This window comes from Hemitrygon akajei, chromosome 1 (assembly GCF_048418815.1).
Source record: "Hemitrygon akajei chromosome 1, sHemAka1.3, whole genome shotgun sequence".
Lineage (NCBI taxonomy): Eukaryota > Metazoa > Chordata > Chondrichthyes > Myliobatiformes > Dasyatidae > Hemitrygon > Hemitrygon akajei.
The window spans coordinates 206287577-206304822 of NC_133124.1; the positions used below are offsets into that span (position 1 = coordinate 206287577).

Here is a 17246-nt window from a genome sequence, read left to right on the forward strand (position 1 = left end):
CAGGTCCTCGGAAATGATAACGCCAAGGATTTAAATTTGCTGACCCTCTCCACCTCTGATCCCCTGATGAGGACTGGCTCATGGACCTTTGGTTTCCTCAACCTGATATCCATAATCCACTTCTTCGTCTTACTGACAGTGAATGAGAGGTTGTTGTCACGGCACCACTCAGCCAGATTTTCAATCTCCCTCCCATATGCTGATCAGTTAAACTTCTGTATGAGCCTCCCATGAGGGACCTTGTCAAACACCTCACTATTATCCATGTGGACAGCACCACTACTTCCACTGGCATAATCACTCACCTCCTCAAAAAATCCCATTCAAATTACTAAGACATAATTAGCCCCACCAACCTGTGCAATGGTAGAAAAATCAGGAATTCTAATCGATTTAGGGCAAAGAATACTTTTGGGGTACTTTCCATCAAGCAATTAAACAACCTGTGACTTCTACCATCAACGTGGCAGTAGGTCAGTGGTTCCTAACCATTTTTATGCCTTGGGCCAAAACCATTAAGCAAGGGGTCTCTGGACCCCAGGTTGGGAACCCCTGCAGTAGGTGCATAGGAGCGCCATTACCTACAGGTTCCAATTCACACACCACCTGCAAATATGCAGCACTGCTTTTGAATGTTGTAGGATCTAACTTCTGGAACTTCCAATCTAACTATGGGAATATCTTCGCTCCAGATTGCAGCTCACCATCACCTTCTCAAAGGCAACACATGCTGGCCTTGTTAGTGGTGCCCACATTGAAAAATGGAGTAACAAAAGGTAATAGCTGAAAAGTCAAGGCCTCACATGGATATACAGCACATTGGCTATGGGAGAAGCGTCCCAGAGCCCAAGAATCTTTTCATACAGGTTTTTCCCACTGAGGGTGGGGGGGGGGACTACAACTAGAGGTCATGGGTTAAGGGTGAAAGGTGAAAAGTTCAAGGGGAACATGAGGGGAAATTTCTTCAGTCAGAGGGTTGTGAGAGCAAGGAACAAACTGCTTGTGTAAGGAGTGCATGCGAGCTTGAACTCAACATTTAAGAGGAGTTTGGATAGGTACATGGATGGTAGGGGTATGGTGGGCTATGGTTCTGGTTCAGGTTGATGGGAGTAGGCAGTTTAACTAGTTCGGCATGGACGAGATGGGCCGAAGGGCCTGGTTCAGTGCTGTAGGTTTCTATGACTCTAAAGCAGATGGGACACAATGAAGGGAGTTCCTGGACTGTCAAGTTTAATAATTCTGCACATACATAATGGAATACACATGTCCAATGCATGATCAAGCAACACATTATATCCCGACACTGATTCAACACAACCCTTAATATATTTTCCAATCCATTCATGACATGCTGGAATCTTTGCTAGCCATCTACTGTCTAAATCTGAACTCAGTGCCTTAGGAGGTAATTAGGAATCTGCAATCTTGACTACTGGTCTATAGTGCACTGGTGACCTGGTTGGATCAAGGCAGCTGATTTTGTCCCCTGAAAGGCACTGGTGAAGTAGGGGTGGGTTTTCACAAGCATTTGATTTTGTCTTCTTGTTCTCCCTGTTAACGGACCGGTTTTAGTTAATCATAAACACAAGAGATTCTGCAGATGCCGGAAACCCACAATAACACACATACACAGTGCTGGGGGAACTTAACAGTCAGACAGCATCTATGGAGGGGAATAAACAGTTAACATTTCGGGCTGAGCCCCTACGACAGGACTGGAGAGAATGGGGAAGAGGCCAGAATATTTTAATTTTGTAATTTTGAATATTATTAATTTAAATATTAATTAAATAAGTAACTCATTTTTAATTTTCCTAGTTATTATGGTTAAATTTGAACCTTTCACTGGACTAATAGTAATACCACCACCTTACTTTGACCCTCGAGATTTCTGGCATCCTCTAATGTTATAGTTTAACTTTCAATCTAACACCTTGCAACAATTAACTAATCCCAGCGTATACAGAGCAAAGTTCCCTCAGCTTTGCTTCTGTTGTATTCCCATGTACATATAATGTGCAGGGAGGAGGGTGCTAGCTCAATGCCGAATCAGTCTGGCTTGGCACTACGCTCCTTGCCCACCGACAGCCAGATTCACATCACCTCTGTATCAGTGTTACAGGCTCAACTTGGATTCTCACACATCTGGACTACATCGTTCAGTCCCCTTGATTCAACAAAGATTTTTCTTCAAGCGTAATTTCTATGGCCATACCCTCTCTGCTGTGGCTTGACGACGACTCAGAGGGACTCCCCCTCCCATTATTGTTGCTGTGGCGCTGTTCTGCTGTTTGCCTTGGAAACGAGGAGTGGCAGTTCATGGGCGGACTTGAGAACTGTCTCTGAAAGTCAAGAATAGAGTGTCATGTCAGATACAGCACAAAATGCCTTTCAACCTGCTAAGCCCCATCCATATTTTGTGGCATACATAGCTGGCCAATTACCTTCAGCGAATTACTTTGCTTCCAAAATTTATGCAATGACCTTTTCAATACTATCTAATCTGCTTCCACAATTCATTTGGATAATATTTTATTTCCGATCACAATTTACTATGCTACCTCTATATCTTTTCAGAATTGATGGCTACTGACCTATCTACCATGGGTAACAATTTCAACTAATGAGTTTCAATATTGAACTGCCTCTTGACCTCTGCTCCTGGGATCTAACAATAGAAATGCTTAGTAGATATTTAAAAAAACCACAATAGAATAAAACAAAGATCCTCATTACAGCATTCCTAACCACTTGTGATATGCCTTATTCCAAGGAAAAACAAGAGGGCAAGATAACTCCAGGATTTGCAACCATACCCAATAAGAAGTCGCTATGGAAACAACTGACAAGGTTGGTTGTGCACTCCATGAAGGCAGCCCCAGTGTTTCAGGTTTGGTTTCTGCAGCAATGGGAATAAAAGGGGGAAGACCAACAAAATGAGAAGAACTGGGGCAGAAATGAGAGGAGAAAAAGAATACAAGGTACGGGAGTGAGAAACAAAGAAAGTGTATTGCGAAGTGAGAATGACATTAAATTAACTTACCCTTTTAAAAACCAACAGCTACACTACTGTGCAAAAGTCTTAGGCACATGTATATAGCTAAGGTTCTTAAGAGTGCTGCAGTCCTGTAGTAATTTTATGCATTGCACTGTACTGCTGCCGCAAAAAAAAAACAAATTTCATGACATATATGAGTGATGATAAGCCTAATTCTGAATGGGTCTCTTATTGCGGACTGAAAGTGGGAAGGGGAATCGTGGTTGGGAAAAGGTGAAGGGAGAGCGGAGAGAGCGCGAAGCACCAGAGAGACGTTCCATGATGATCAATAAACCAATTATTAGGAATCAAATAACCTTGACTAATGTCTCAGGGCTGGGTGTGTCTGCACCTGCACACCCCTTCTCTGCCCCAGCACTCTTTCTCTGCCACCTGCCCCACACAACCACCCCCCCCCCCCAAGCAGCACTCCAACCTCACGATCCCAACATGCTTCACTCCCGCCAAATTTACAAACTCGCCCTCCGATCCACGTTGATAAATACAGCATTGTGCAAACATCTTAGCTATACACGTGTGCCTAAGACTTCCGCACAGTACTGTAGATATAACGCTGATGTGTGTCATGGCACGTGGAGGTGGGGCAGAGGACGAGAAATAAGGATGCTGAATGGATTTGGAGGAGATGAAGTTCAGAGCCCCAGGATGTGGAGGGAAGGCCATCAATGAGAAAAATCAGATATGACCTGGAGATCAAGTCTGGAGGCAGCCAGTCAAGATGTGGCTCTGTCGAGACCATGGCTCAAGCTTAGTCTTTTTTTTTAAAAAGGTTCATAGGGATGTTTTTTTTGGGGGGGGGGTGGTGTTCAGAGAGAGGACATTGGTCAGGTTAGGTTTAGGGGCAAGAACGTGGGGGAGTTAGTCTTTTTTTTTAAAAAGGTTCATAGGGATGTTTTTTTTGGGGGGGGGGTGGTGTTCAGAGAGAGGACATTGGTCAGGTTAGGTTTAGGGGCAAGAACGTGGGGGAGTTAGAGGTAAAACTGGAATCTAGGCCTTCATGTTCTAGATGTTCAATGTAATGTTCCAAGTTCAAAGGCCAGCCAAGTGGATATGCAAACCAAGGACATCTGTGAATGGATGCCAAGCCCACAAGAACTGTGGGCGATGACCAGCAAGGATGTGGGCTGGTGGCCAACCCCTCGGTCAGCGAGCTCCCCCACGGTTGGCCATGCCCCTCCTCCTCCCCACCCCCATGTCCCAGGATCAGAGATTCTTGCAGGCAGGAGACCTGAGGGTCGGTGAACCCCCCAGGTCAGTGAGTCAACAAGACAGGAGTTCAAGGCCCAGAGTGCAGGGTCCTGTCACTGGCGAGTCTGGAGTTGGAGGCCTAGAGTTCAGGCTTCCGTCATTCATGGGTCCTGAGGTAGAGTCCAAAGATCAAAACTCGGAGGTTGAAGACCAAAGTCAGTGAGTCTGGAAGTCCACTCCTCGGGTTGGAGAACTGCCTGTGCATATGAGTGGAAGGGAAGGAGCAAAGAGGCTCATTTTCTTGTTTTTGCACTAGTTCTGGTGGGTGTCTAGTGTGGTTCCGCTGAACACTGTGGAAAAGTTATGTTGGCACCGGAATGTGTGCTCCAGCACATCCTTTGGTTATGTTGGTTGTTAATGCAAACGATGCATTTCACTGTATCTTTTGACATACAGTACTTTAGTAATTTTATGTATTGCACTGTATTGCTGCCCCCCCCAAAAAAAAAACAAATTCTAAGAGTGGGAAGGAGGCAGAGAGAGGGGAATTATGGTTTGGAAAAGGGGGAGAGGGGAGAGAGACACTTTGTAATAATCAATAAATCAATCTCCCACACCACACCCCGCCCCTGGCACTCCTCCTCTGCTACCTTTCTCACACTTCCCCCAAGGCACTCCACCCTCGCCACTCCCAACATCCTTTGCTCTCGCCAGATTTACAAACTTGCTCTCCACTCCACACCAACAAATACCATAGTGTGCAAAAGTCTTAGGCACCCTAGCTACAGAAATGTGCCAAAGACTGTTGCACAGCACTGTTATGTGTGAAAAATAAATGCAATTGAATCCCGACATCAGGTCACACTTCTGTCACGTGCACAAGTGAGCTACAGGCACAATAAGGACCTTGCTTGCAGCAGCATCTCGAGTACATAGATTCAGACAGCACACGGACTGGAATTGGACGTCAGAGATTATGGGTGGTTGGAGAAGCAGAAGAAAATGCAAGATAAGGAGAGGTGACTGATATGAAAACAACTTCACCCTTGGTACTTACGCCCTCACATAACTGCAGATGAAATAGATGCCTTTGGAAGGAGAATGCCATGGACTTTGGGCCGGTTACACTAAACAGATGCAGTGATATTAACAGGGGGAGTGTGCAAATGCTGAATGAGAAAGTACTTATTGGCTTCAGGCAAAATTGAGCAGCTACACCAAAGATCTGAGAGGGGCTCAATGTGCCAAATCTGAATCCCACAAAACTACTACTTTAGAACAGAGGTATCCTACCTGGGGTCCACGGTCCCCTTGCTTAAAAGTATTGGCCCATGGCATAAAAAAAGACTGGGAACCCCTGTCTTAGAAAATTGCATTTGACTGTTGAGACATTTGAGAGATAATTAAGAAAATAAGAACAAAGTAATAAGATAGGAGGTCATATCTAAAAAAAAAGGTGTGCTGGAATTGGAGAGGATCCAGAGGACATTTACAAGAATGACTCTGAGAACGGAAGGGTTAATGTATGAGGAGCATTTGATGGCTCTAGACCTGTACTCACTGGAGTTTAGAAGAATGGGGCAGGGGGAATCTCATCAAAACTGTTTGAATATTGAAATGCCCGGATAGAGTGGACTTTCCGAAGATGTTTCCAATAGATGGAGAGTCCAAGACCAGAGGCCACAGCCTCAGAATAGAAGGATGTCCCTTTAGAACAGAGATGATGAAGAAACTCTTCAGCCAGAATGAATCTGTGGATTTCATTCTCTACCAGATGGCAGTGGAGACCAAGTCATTGGGTCTATTTGAAATGGAGTTTGATAGGCTCTTGATTAGCAAGGGCATCAAAGATTACATAACAGGGAGAAGGCAGGAGAATAGGGTTGAGAGGGAAAATATATCAGCCATGATTGAATGGTGGAACAGACTTGATGGGCTGAAAGGCATAATTCTGCTCCTATACCTTATGATCTCATGGCCATTTGGCACTTTGAGCCTGCTCCAGCACTCATAAGGATCAGGGCTGATCATCTTCCTCAGCTCCATTTTCCTGCATTGTCTCCATATTCCTCGATTCCCTCAATACCCAAGATCTACCAATGTGATGTTTGAATGGACAGGGTCTGAAACCCCACAGACCTTTGGAGTGAAGAATTCCTGAGATTTGCCCTGCAGTGAGCAAAAAAAACCTCTCATCTCCATCCCAGATAGTCCACTTTTTCCTTTTTGTGTGTGATAATAATTCCAAGTCTACACTCTTTCAAGAAAAACATCCTGCTTGTTAAGCACTGTAAAATTGAATGAGATCACCTCTCATTCTTCTGAACTCTAGAGAATTATGGATTTGGTCCAATTAGGCTTCCATCATGCAATCTTATATCTTGGAATCAGTTTTGCAAACCTTTGCCACTCTCCCTCTAAGGCAAATGTATCCTTTCTTGCTTAAGCAAACCGAGACTACTCTGTACACTGGGTGAAGTGCCACCCAGGTCTTACTAATTTAGGCAATTAAATGCTTGAACAAACCAAAAAATATCAGTATTCCTTATTAATATTTATTCAACCTGTATGAATAATTCCCAATCGGCAAAGAGAAAAAAAAATCAATGAAGTGTAATCAATTCATTTGTGCACAGACAAGATATGTTAATGCCGGAAGCAAGCTGACACTTGCGGGCAGCCCTCAGCACGTATTCGGGGTTTGGTTAGTAAAGCTAATCTTTAAAGTATGCCAGTGCTAAATACTGCCCTGCACCTAATGAACTCAGGATCACACAATTTGTCACTCGTTCACACCCCTTCACTTGGAAGTGGTAGTCACACGTTCTTCGATGAGATGTACGAGTTCTTTCACACAAGCGCATTGTATCTGGCCCTTTTGATTTAGACACTTAGCACATTTACCGCACCTTTCCTAGTAGAGGCATGGTGTTATAGCAGAGAAACAGTCCTTTTGGCCTAACCCATTTATACTGACTAAAACATCCGACAAAGCTAGTTCCATTTTCTGTGTTGGGCCGATAGCTCTCTGAGCCTTTTCTATCCATTTACCCGTCTAAATGTCTTTTAATGTTGTAATTGCTACCATTAGGAAGGTTGTACAGGAGCCTGAAGACACACAGTGAATGACTCAGGAACAGCTTCTTCCCCTCTGCCATCTGAATGGACATTGAACAGCAACACACACACACTGACCATCACTGAGACAGGTTTCTCACACACACACACACACACACACACACACACACACACACACACACACACACACACACACACACACACACACACACACACACACACACACACACACACACACACACACACACACACACACACACACACACACACACACACACACACACACACACACACACACACACACACACACACACACACACACACACACACACACACACACACACACACAAAATCCTAGTAAGGATCCCTGTGAAACACCACTAGTTACAGACCACCAGCCGGAACAAGCTCCATTGATGACTATGCCCTGGTTTCTGTGGAGAAAGCAGTTCTGAATCTGAACGGCTAATTCACCATGGATCCCAGTCAGGTTACACTTGTTTGAACCTCTCATGAGGGACCTTGACAAACACCGCACTAAAAACCATGTGGACGACATCCACAGATCTACCTTCAACAATCGTCTCTTCAAAAGCTCGATCAAATTAGTAAGAACAAAACCTGCCCCATCTGAAGCCACACTGACTGGTGCCAAGTAGAAGATCTGGAACTCTTAATTGATTTAGGACAAAGAATGTTTATATATACTTATTGCAACATATACACTAATTTACGGTCTTTATTATTATGTATTACAATACCCTGCTGCCGCAAAGACAACAAATTTCACGATACACACCAGTGATATTAAACTTAATTCTAAATGTACTCATCTCAACCACTTCCTCCGGCAGTGAAATTTCACATACCCCACCACCCTGCATGTGAAAAATTTGCACGAAGTCCCCTTTAGATCTTTTCCCTCTGGAGAGAAAGGTCCGATGTTTAAGGAGACGATGCTACAAAAGGACAAATGGTCAGACACACTCACATGGCTGTCGCCTTGACTTCTTCGATGCGAAGTTGTCCCGTAGGTGCTGCACCCGTCACACGGTGACGGGTCTTCGTCTCCAAGCACACTCCCCTGAATCAGCGCAGGTTCCACACTCCGAGCATCCGGGATCTAAACACAAGGAGAGCGGCTCCAGTGTGTATTTTCCTTTTTTTGCAGTTGCAGATAAATCCCATAGGTCTGTGCTGGTGTCTGTGTTCCCCAGGAGCTTCCTCACATCTCACTGACTCATTCTTTTCTGCCTCATGCACCAGAACGCATGTGTTAGTGCTGATCACAGGTGATCGCTCATCCAGGGGATTGACAGAGTTTCAAATCTACACTGCCAGAGTCCCTTTGTAAAATGTCTTCCCCCCCCCACTCGATAAGATAAAAGAAGTAAACCTCAAAAGCTCCTTTCATGAGCTCAGGATGTCTCACCTAATGTAGTACTTATTTTTTCCTGTCATGGGGTCACCCAAGTGCAATCATTTATGTGAAAATCATTTGGTTGGTGGATCTACATGATTCTAATCACCACCCCATTATAGCACCACTATGACCACTTTGCACTACAGTGGATTTTTTTTTTGTTCTAATTTTTTTTTCTTATACAAGTTATGTTTTTTTCCATGTGAATGCTGTGTATCTAATACTGTGTGCCATGATGCTGCTACAAGCTAAGGTTTTCAGTGCTTGTGTACGCAAGCACTTGTGCATCTGACAATAAACTTGACTTTGACTTTAAGACATGGCAGTCAGCTTGTGCACAGCAAGCCTTCTTCAACTGCTAAGATGTATGTATTCGTAAACCTTAGCCTTGGACACCAGGGAGAAATCTATTTTTCATTAAGGGCTGGTGGCATCCTTTAAATGTTCATAAAGTTATAGAGCAGGTGGAATTAATGTCTGCAAGACAACACGTTGGCCTTGAAACCGCTAAACTAACGCAGGGGTGAGACAGGGCTTCTCCAGTGAATGACAGCTAATGACATGAAGTCCCCACCTTATCATTCACAACGATCATTGTACTGCAGAGACTCGGCACGGGGTCCGCGCATTCGAAGCGACCACCGGCTAGCACCGCCCGTCCGACTCCGCGAGGTTCCACCTCCAGCTGCAGCAGTGTCAACCTGCGGAGAGACGAGGCACAATGTTGACGACAGCCTTGGAAGACTGGGCTTCCCTCCGATGGACTGAGATGAGCCAAAACAGAGCAGGGCTACTGGCTCTCCGGTGTGTCCACAGGGTGGTCTACCTGTCATGCACTTCGGGGTCAAGTAATTGTCTGACATTTCCAGGCCACAATCTCACCCTCTGTCTAAGCAAAAATAAAAAGCAGCAGATGAGAGGAAGCTCCAGTTAGTGTGGGGTACGGCAATAAGTCATTTTATTACTGAACACAGACACAAGAATTACAGATACTGGAAATCTGAAGCAACGCACAAAGGTTTTGGAGGAACTCAGCAGATCTGGCAGTATATACTTAAAAAAAGGCGGCATCCATCGTTAAGGATCCCCCACCACCCAGGACATGCCCTCTTCTCATTGCTCCAATCAGGAAGGAGGTACAGAAGCCTCAATGATTCAGAAACAGCTTCTTCCCCTCTGCCGTCCAATTTCTGAATGGACAATCAACACTACCTCAATAAATTTAAAAAAAAAATTCTGTTTTTGCACTACTAATTTTAACTTAACTATTTAATATACATACATGCCTACTGTAATTCAGTTTTTTCTCAATTATGTATTGCATTGTACTGCTGATGCAAAGTTAACAAATCTCACGACATATGCCAGTGATATTAAACCTGATTCTGATCCTGACTGACTTTTAACTGTCTACTCCAAGTGTTGAGATAAGGCCTTCCCAAAAGGCCTTTGGCCCAGAACAATAATTGCTCATCTCTTCGTGGACACTGCCCCATTTGCAGAATAATCCCAACATTACTCCGTTTTTAGTTCAAGGACAATCAGGAATTGGCAACAACACTGCCTTTGGCAGTGACACCCAAAGCCAGTAGAATTATCCTGAATCCAATGTATGTCCTATTCTATTTCCGTCCCCGATCTTTCCACTGGGTGTTGCTGAGGGAGTTTAACGCTCACACAGAGCTGCTTCCCCACAGGAATGGAAAGTTCCCTGGAGGAAAACAAACATTTCAAGATGCTGCAGTGTCAAATATATTTTTAGAACGGGGATTTTGTTGTAAGGTTGTATTGAGAACTGCAGCTTATGCAAGTCTTTGCTAAGTTAGACAGTAATCATCAAAGCTAGCGTTCAGAAGTTCAATCAAATGTCCCTCTATCTCCCTGATAGCTTTTAGTGGGATTTCCAATGTCCCACCTAGGATGGCAGATTATCTCCTTGTGTCACTAACTCACAATATTACTCTTGACAGGGGTTAAGAGAAAGCAGTGGAGGTAGAAGTATACTATCATCTCCAGTGGTTATCAAAGGCCCCGTTTAATCATTGTTAGCCACCACAGTCAATTCTTGTTCATTAGTGGGAGATAGTGAAAAAAAACATGATAAATCCCAATAGGAAAACAGAAAGATAGGACAAGGTGGGGAGGGGGCGGCATTGGGAACTGAGAGGGACAGATAGAGAGCATGCGTGCCAGGGCTCCCAATCATAATTCTGACTAAACTTGTGAAAGTGTATTTAAAAAAAAAGAAATCCTCTATAAGCGCCGGACTTTTTAAATTCCTACCTCGGCATCGCGTCGTTCTCACTCAAACAAAGAAAAACCTTCTCAAGCCGTCTCCACTCCCTCTGCAGCTTGCAGCATTTGTCTAGAAAGGTTTTGATTCCAAGGGGCAAGAGAGGGCAGTCGTTCTGAGCCTGTGGCCAACACTCAGGAAATTGTAGGCCCAAAGCCCAATTGCCTTGGCAACCTTTCAGATTCTGGCGCAAGCAACAGTCCATCCCATCTCTTTCAGGCACAGGGCCTCAGTGGACAGGAGGTTGTTGTTTTTCCCCAACTCATGAGACTTTTAAGGTCATTTTGGGCATTCCCAATACTGTGACTGCAAAAACTGGCCATTTACCAGCATTTTCAGTTAGTATAGAAGGGGTGATTTGGACACTTTTAAAAAAAAAAGTGGGATTGTTCTTGGCAAAAGGTTAGTTGCAATTCCCCCTCACATTTCCTCCGTGGTTGCTCAGCAGGCAAGGAAACTAACCAATGTCACAGGTTTGATCCCAGACTGTGCTTAAGTTGCTGATCTCAGCATGAGAGGCAATGGTATCTTACAAGAGCCCTGGAGTAGAGAGGTAATTAGAGAACTCAGAGGCCTTTGATAGGGGTTAGCTGGAAGCCTGTAGATGCAAATCTCAGTCAGAATAAACTAAATGAGAGAATATTTTTATCTCTGATCATCCATCACCTCAATGTTTCCTTGCAGGTGTGGGTTCTAGAATATAGGACAGAGAACTGTGTCCTACAATGTTGTGCCAACCTATTAACCTACTTCGAGATCTATTTAACTCTTCACTCCTACATACCCCTCCATTTTTCTATCATCCATGTGCCTGTCTAAGAGTCTCTTAAATATCCTTAATGTATCTGCCTCTACCACTACCCCTGCAGACTATTCGACACACCCACCTCTCTCCATTAAAGGAAACAATTCTGACATCCGCCTACATTTTCCTCTAATCATGTTAATATTACACCCCTTTGTATTTGCCAATTCTGCCCTCAGGAAAAATGCCTCTGGCTGCCCACTCAATCCATGCCTCTCATGCCCTGCCCCCACACATCACCTATCACCACCATACATACAACCGGTCTACGCATGAAACAGTTACTTCTACATTTTGCTTTACAGGATTGTTTTTAATAATTATATTTACTGTAGATTTATTTTGTGTTCTTTATGCTTATTGTGTATTCTTTTCATGCTGCATCAGATCCAGAGTAACAATCATTCCATTCTCCTTTAAACTCATGCACTGAATGACAATAAACAACCCTGGATCATTTTGTACCCCCCTATTTTCTACGTTACACTAGTGGCCGAAACCACATACAGCAAAGTTTTGGGGCGCTCTGAGAGGTAAGAAATACACCTCTGGGGCAAAGATCTACAACTGCATTTCTTCATCGATCTGCCCCGGTGGAGTGTCAACACAGGAGAAATAACGTTAAAGGCAAGGGTACCCAACCTTTTTTATGCCATGGACCAATATCATTGAGCAAGGGGTCCAATGACCCCAAGTTGGGAACCCCTCCCTGCTCTTGGGTGTGAAGCAGAAGATTCAGAAGAGGAAGCTTTTCCATACAAAGCACGATTGGAGTCTAGAATGTGTTGCCTGAAAGGGTGGTGGGTGCACATACTCGAACCACGTTTTAGAAGCAGCTAATTGCCAAAGCAATGGTAGTAAGCAGACCTAATATGGGTAAATGGGATTAGCGTCAACAGGTACAATAGACAACCTGTACATGGTGGACTGAACGTTTGGTTTCTGTGCTCCAAAACTCAGCAAAATATACAGCTCCTTAATTAATGAAAGTCTTTGCCTTGCTCCCTAGCAACTATTGTATCTGCATCCACCACTACCCCTAGCACTGCCCCCCGTACCTTTCCCCTCGGGCATCGTACCGGTCCACTCTCTAGGAGATATGCATCCATTCTCTATCTGCATTTTATTCCATGTTGCGTGTTTATTATGGCAACTAGTCACATGAGTGGGGGCTGGGTAAAAGCAAAGCCAACAAGTTACGTCTCCACGTTCCGCTCGCGGCAGTTCGCGGCTAGGATCCGAAGGATGTTGCATCTTTTGTTGACTGCTCAGTTATGCTCAACTCACACTTGGGTGCGGTCAAGTTTAACTGCTTCAAAATTGCTTCTGCTAATTCTTAATAAAGCACTGAATATACATCTTCGGCTTTTGGAACAATTATTGGAGCCAAGGGCACATCATACAAGGATAACAAATCCATGGGAGATTGCCAGCAGCGGCAATTGGGTTTGGTTAGAATTGGACGCTACATCTGTCTACACAAGTTTCAACAGTTATTCCAAATGGATGTCAGCACTCAGCCACTACAGATACACTCTTAGTCGTTCACGGTGAATGATTATTTCTCATACATAGGAAGTTCGAATAGCTAGAGGCTTGTAACTTTCATAGAGGACAATGTTCCACCTTTCTGCCTCAGGAAGGAGGCAATAACCAAGGAATGAATATGAGGGAGAAGATGGAAGGCAGGATAAGTTCCAGAAAGCCCTTTGTAGAATGGTAGTTGGAGCAGAGACTTGTGAAATGTTTTCCAAGATTGCCGATGGCAATGCCACTGGGGATGGGTGAGAGGGAGAGAGTCAGGGATTTGAGCACAGATAAAATGGGAAATGAGAAAAACTTGGATTCAACAGGGTTTTTCAAGAGCCTCTTAGATAGGTACATGGAGCTTAGATAAATACAGGGTTATGCGCTGGGGAAATTCTAGGCATTCTCTAGACTAGGGTTACATGGTCAGCACAACATTGTGGGCCAAAGGGCTTGTAATGCGCTGTAAATTTCTATGTCTAATTTTGGGGTGAGTAAAAACGTGGAGGGCTTGGGACATGAAATTCAGGGCAAGCTGAAGGAATTCAGGAAGCCATGTCAGTTCCAAAATAAACGAGCTGTAAGGTTGGAATGGGTTGAAATGGAAGAGCAATTTGTTGCTGACTTTTACAGTGGGAGTAACTAAACCTCAGCCATACTTAGCAAATATTAATTCAACTGCTGCACAAAAATAAGGAAGGCCCCAACTTGGATGGCATCCCTGAAGGGCCTTTGTTGCTGTTCCTTGATGCAATGCTGCTTAGAGCATGGATCATGAAACAATACCCTGCCCTCAACACAAATCCAAGGTGGTGGAACAGAGATCCAGTCCCTGTTATTAAGAATATTGGATTAGTCAACTGTCTTACACTTGATTTATAGTTGCTCTAAGACAGGAATTACAAAAGAAGGTGGGAAAGAAAATGCATAGGAGATAAAGCAACACACACAAAATGCTGGTGGAATGCAGCAGGCCAGGCAGCATCTATAGGGAGAAGTGCAGTTGACGTTTCCGGTCGAGACCCTTTATCAGGACTAACGGAAAAAAAGAGATAGTAAGAGATTTGAAAGATTCCGGTATGTCAATCCATGGCCTCCTCTACTGTCTAGATGAAGCCACACTCAGGTTGGAGGCACAACACCTTATATTCTGTCTGGGTAGCCTCCAACCTGATGGCATGAACATTGATTTCTCTAACTTCTGTTAATGCCCCTCCTCCCCTTCTTACCCCATCCCCCATTATTTATTTTTATTATATCTTTTTTCTCTCTCTCTTTCCCTCTCACAATAATTCCTTGCCTGTACCCCATCTTCCTCTGGTGCTCCCTTCCCCCTTTCTTTCTTCCTGCCAAGGCCTTCCATCCTGATACTCCCCCTTCTCCAACCTTGTATCCCTTTTGCCAATCAACTTTTCAGCTCTTAGCTTCAGCCCTCCTCCTCCTGTCTTCTCCTATCATTTCGGGTCTCCCCCTCCCACTTTCAAATCTCTTACTATCTCTTTTTTCCGTTAGTCCCGACGAAGGTTCTCGACCCGAAACGTCGACTGTACTTCTCCCTATGGATGCTACCTGGTCTGCTGTGATCCACCAGCATTTTGTGTGTGTTGCTTGAATTTCCAGCATCTGCAGATTTCCTCATGTTTGCATAGAAGATAAAACCTGTTACTCAGGGTAAAGGCATTCATCAGGGGATATTCATGAAGTAATAGTGTTAGACCATATAACAATTACAGCACAGAAACAGGCCATCTCGGCCCTTCTAGCCTGTGCCGAACGCTTACTCTCACCTAGTCCCACTGGCCCGCACTTAGTCCATAACCCTCCATTCCTTTCCTGTCCATATACCAATCCAATTTTACTTTAAATGACAATACCGAACCTGCCTCTACCACTTCAGATGGCTACTTCTACCCAGTATCTTGTTAGTAAATGTATATTTGCTAGAGAACAAGACAGAGGGCCCAAGAATAAGACTGCTGTTTCAGAGGGAAATGAGGAATTGCTGCATTCTGTGTTTCACAGAGACATGGCTCACTCCAGATCACGTACTATATGTCGGTAAGACCTGAAGGCTTCTTGATACACCAGTTCGACTGGAATGCTGACTCAGAGAAGGCAGAAAGGTGGGAGTCTGTGTTTCACAATAAACTCTTTTTTGTGCTCGGACGTAACGATCTTATCGCACTCTTGTTCCCCTAACCTGGAATATCTAACGATTAAGTGGAAACTCTTATTTATCAAGAGAGTTTTTCTCCCTGATCCTGACCACAGCTTACATACCGGCAAAAGCCAACATTACAAAAGAGAGGAAATCTGCAGGGGCTGGAAGTACGAGCAACACACACAAAATGCTGGAGGAACTCAGCAGACCAGGCAGCACCTACGGAAAAAAGTACAGTCGACATTTCCGGCCGAAACCCTTCGGCAGGACTGGAGAAAAAAAGCTGAGGAGTAGATTTGAAAGGTGGTGGGTGGGGAGAGAAATGCCAGGTGGTAGGTGAAATTTGGAGGGGAGGGATGAAGCAAAGAGCTAGGAGGTTGAATGGCGAAAGAGACAGAAGGCCATGGAAGAAAGAGTCGGGGAGGAGCACCAAAGGGAGGCGATGGGCGGGCATGGAGATAACATGAGAGAGGGACAAGGGGATGGGAAATGGTGAAGGGAGGGGATGTGGAGGCATTTACGTTGTGTTTCACCGATACACAAGAGGCCACACTGGGAACACTGAATACAATACATGACCCCCAACAGACTTACAGGTGAAGTGTTATAATCCGTCTGGGTAGCTGCCAACCTGATGGCATGAACATTGATTTCTCAGACTTGCCTCCACCCCACCTTCACCATTTCCCATCCCCTTGGCCTTTCCTCATGTTATCTCCTTGCCTGCCCTTCACCTTCCTCTGGTGCTCTCACCCCCTTCCTACTTTCCTTTCTTTCATGGCTTTCTGTCTCTTTTACAGATCAACTTCCTAGTTCTATGCTTCATCCCTCCCCCTCAAAGTTTCACCAAAAGCCAACATTAATCAGGCACTCGAGATACTGAATGCTGCCATCACCAAACAAGAAACAGCCCACCCAACGCATTCCAAATCATAGTCAGTGACTTCAATCAGGCTTGCTTGAAGAAATCGCTGCCCAATTATCATCAACATATCACCTACAGCACCAAAGCACACGACCACTGCTTTACGAAAATTAGGAATGCCTACCATTCCATGCTTAGAATGCATTTTGGGAAATCTGATCACTTGGCTGTCCTCCTATCTGCAGGCAGGCAGAGGATAAAGAGCAAGGCTCCAGAGATAAGAACAAGAGGCAGTTGTGGGAGGCTGAGGAGCAGCTATATGAGACTGCTTCCAGTCGGTAGACTGGGCTGCGTTCTGGGACTCAGAAGAGCTGAACGAATACACCACAATTGTCACGGACCTTATAAAAACAGCTGTCAATGAGTGTGTCCCCACAGAATCATTCAGAATCTTCCCCAACCAGAATACCTGGATGAACCATGAGATCTACAGTCTGCTAAGGGTCAGATCAGCGGCATTAACATCTGGCAACCAAGAAAGTTTCAGGCATGATCTCTGGAAGGCCATCTCATGTGAGAAGTCTCAATTCCGGACCAAGCTTGAATCACTGGGGGATGCTCAACAGCTGTGGCAGGGCTTGAATGCTATCACCTTGTACAAAGTGAAACCAAGTGACACACGTAACAACAAGGCTTCACACCCAGATGAGCTCAATGCCTTCTATGCTCGCTTTGACCATCAAAACATGGAGGAACCTTCACAAACTCCCACAGCCCCCGATGACCCTGTGTTTTTAGTCTTTGAGGCCACCAAGAGAGCATCTTCAGGAGGGTGAACCCATGGAGGG

At 44.6% G+C, this 17246-nt stretch overlaps 1 protein-coding gene across 8 annotated transcripts in view; it reads right to left on the reverse strand.

The window, feature by feature from the left end:
* Positions 1-17246, reverse strand: part of LOC140734783 (probable JmjC domain-containing histone demethylation protein 2C) — a 103495-nt gene that overhangs the window by 52957 nt on the left and 33292 nt on the right. For 5 of the 8 annotated variants that reach the window (XM_073059300.1, XM_073059291.1, XM_073059326.1 and 2 more), the window contains 3 exons: positions 9322-9448; positions 8316-8447; positions 2216-2342 (listed from right to left, as the gene is read on the reverse strand). In XM_073059300.1, coding sequence (XP_072915401.1) covers positions 2216-2342; positions 8316-8447; positions 9322-9448 — 386 coding nt within the window. Of the gene's footprint in view, positions 1-2215; positions 2343-8315; positions 8448-9321; positions 9449-11030; positions 11054-17246 lie in introns of those variants that run through there. The other 3 variants (XM_073059346.1, XM_073059336.1, XM_073059309.1) reach the window with 2 other exon arrangements.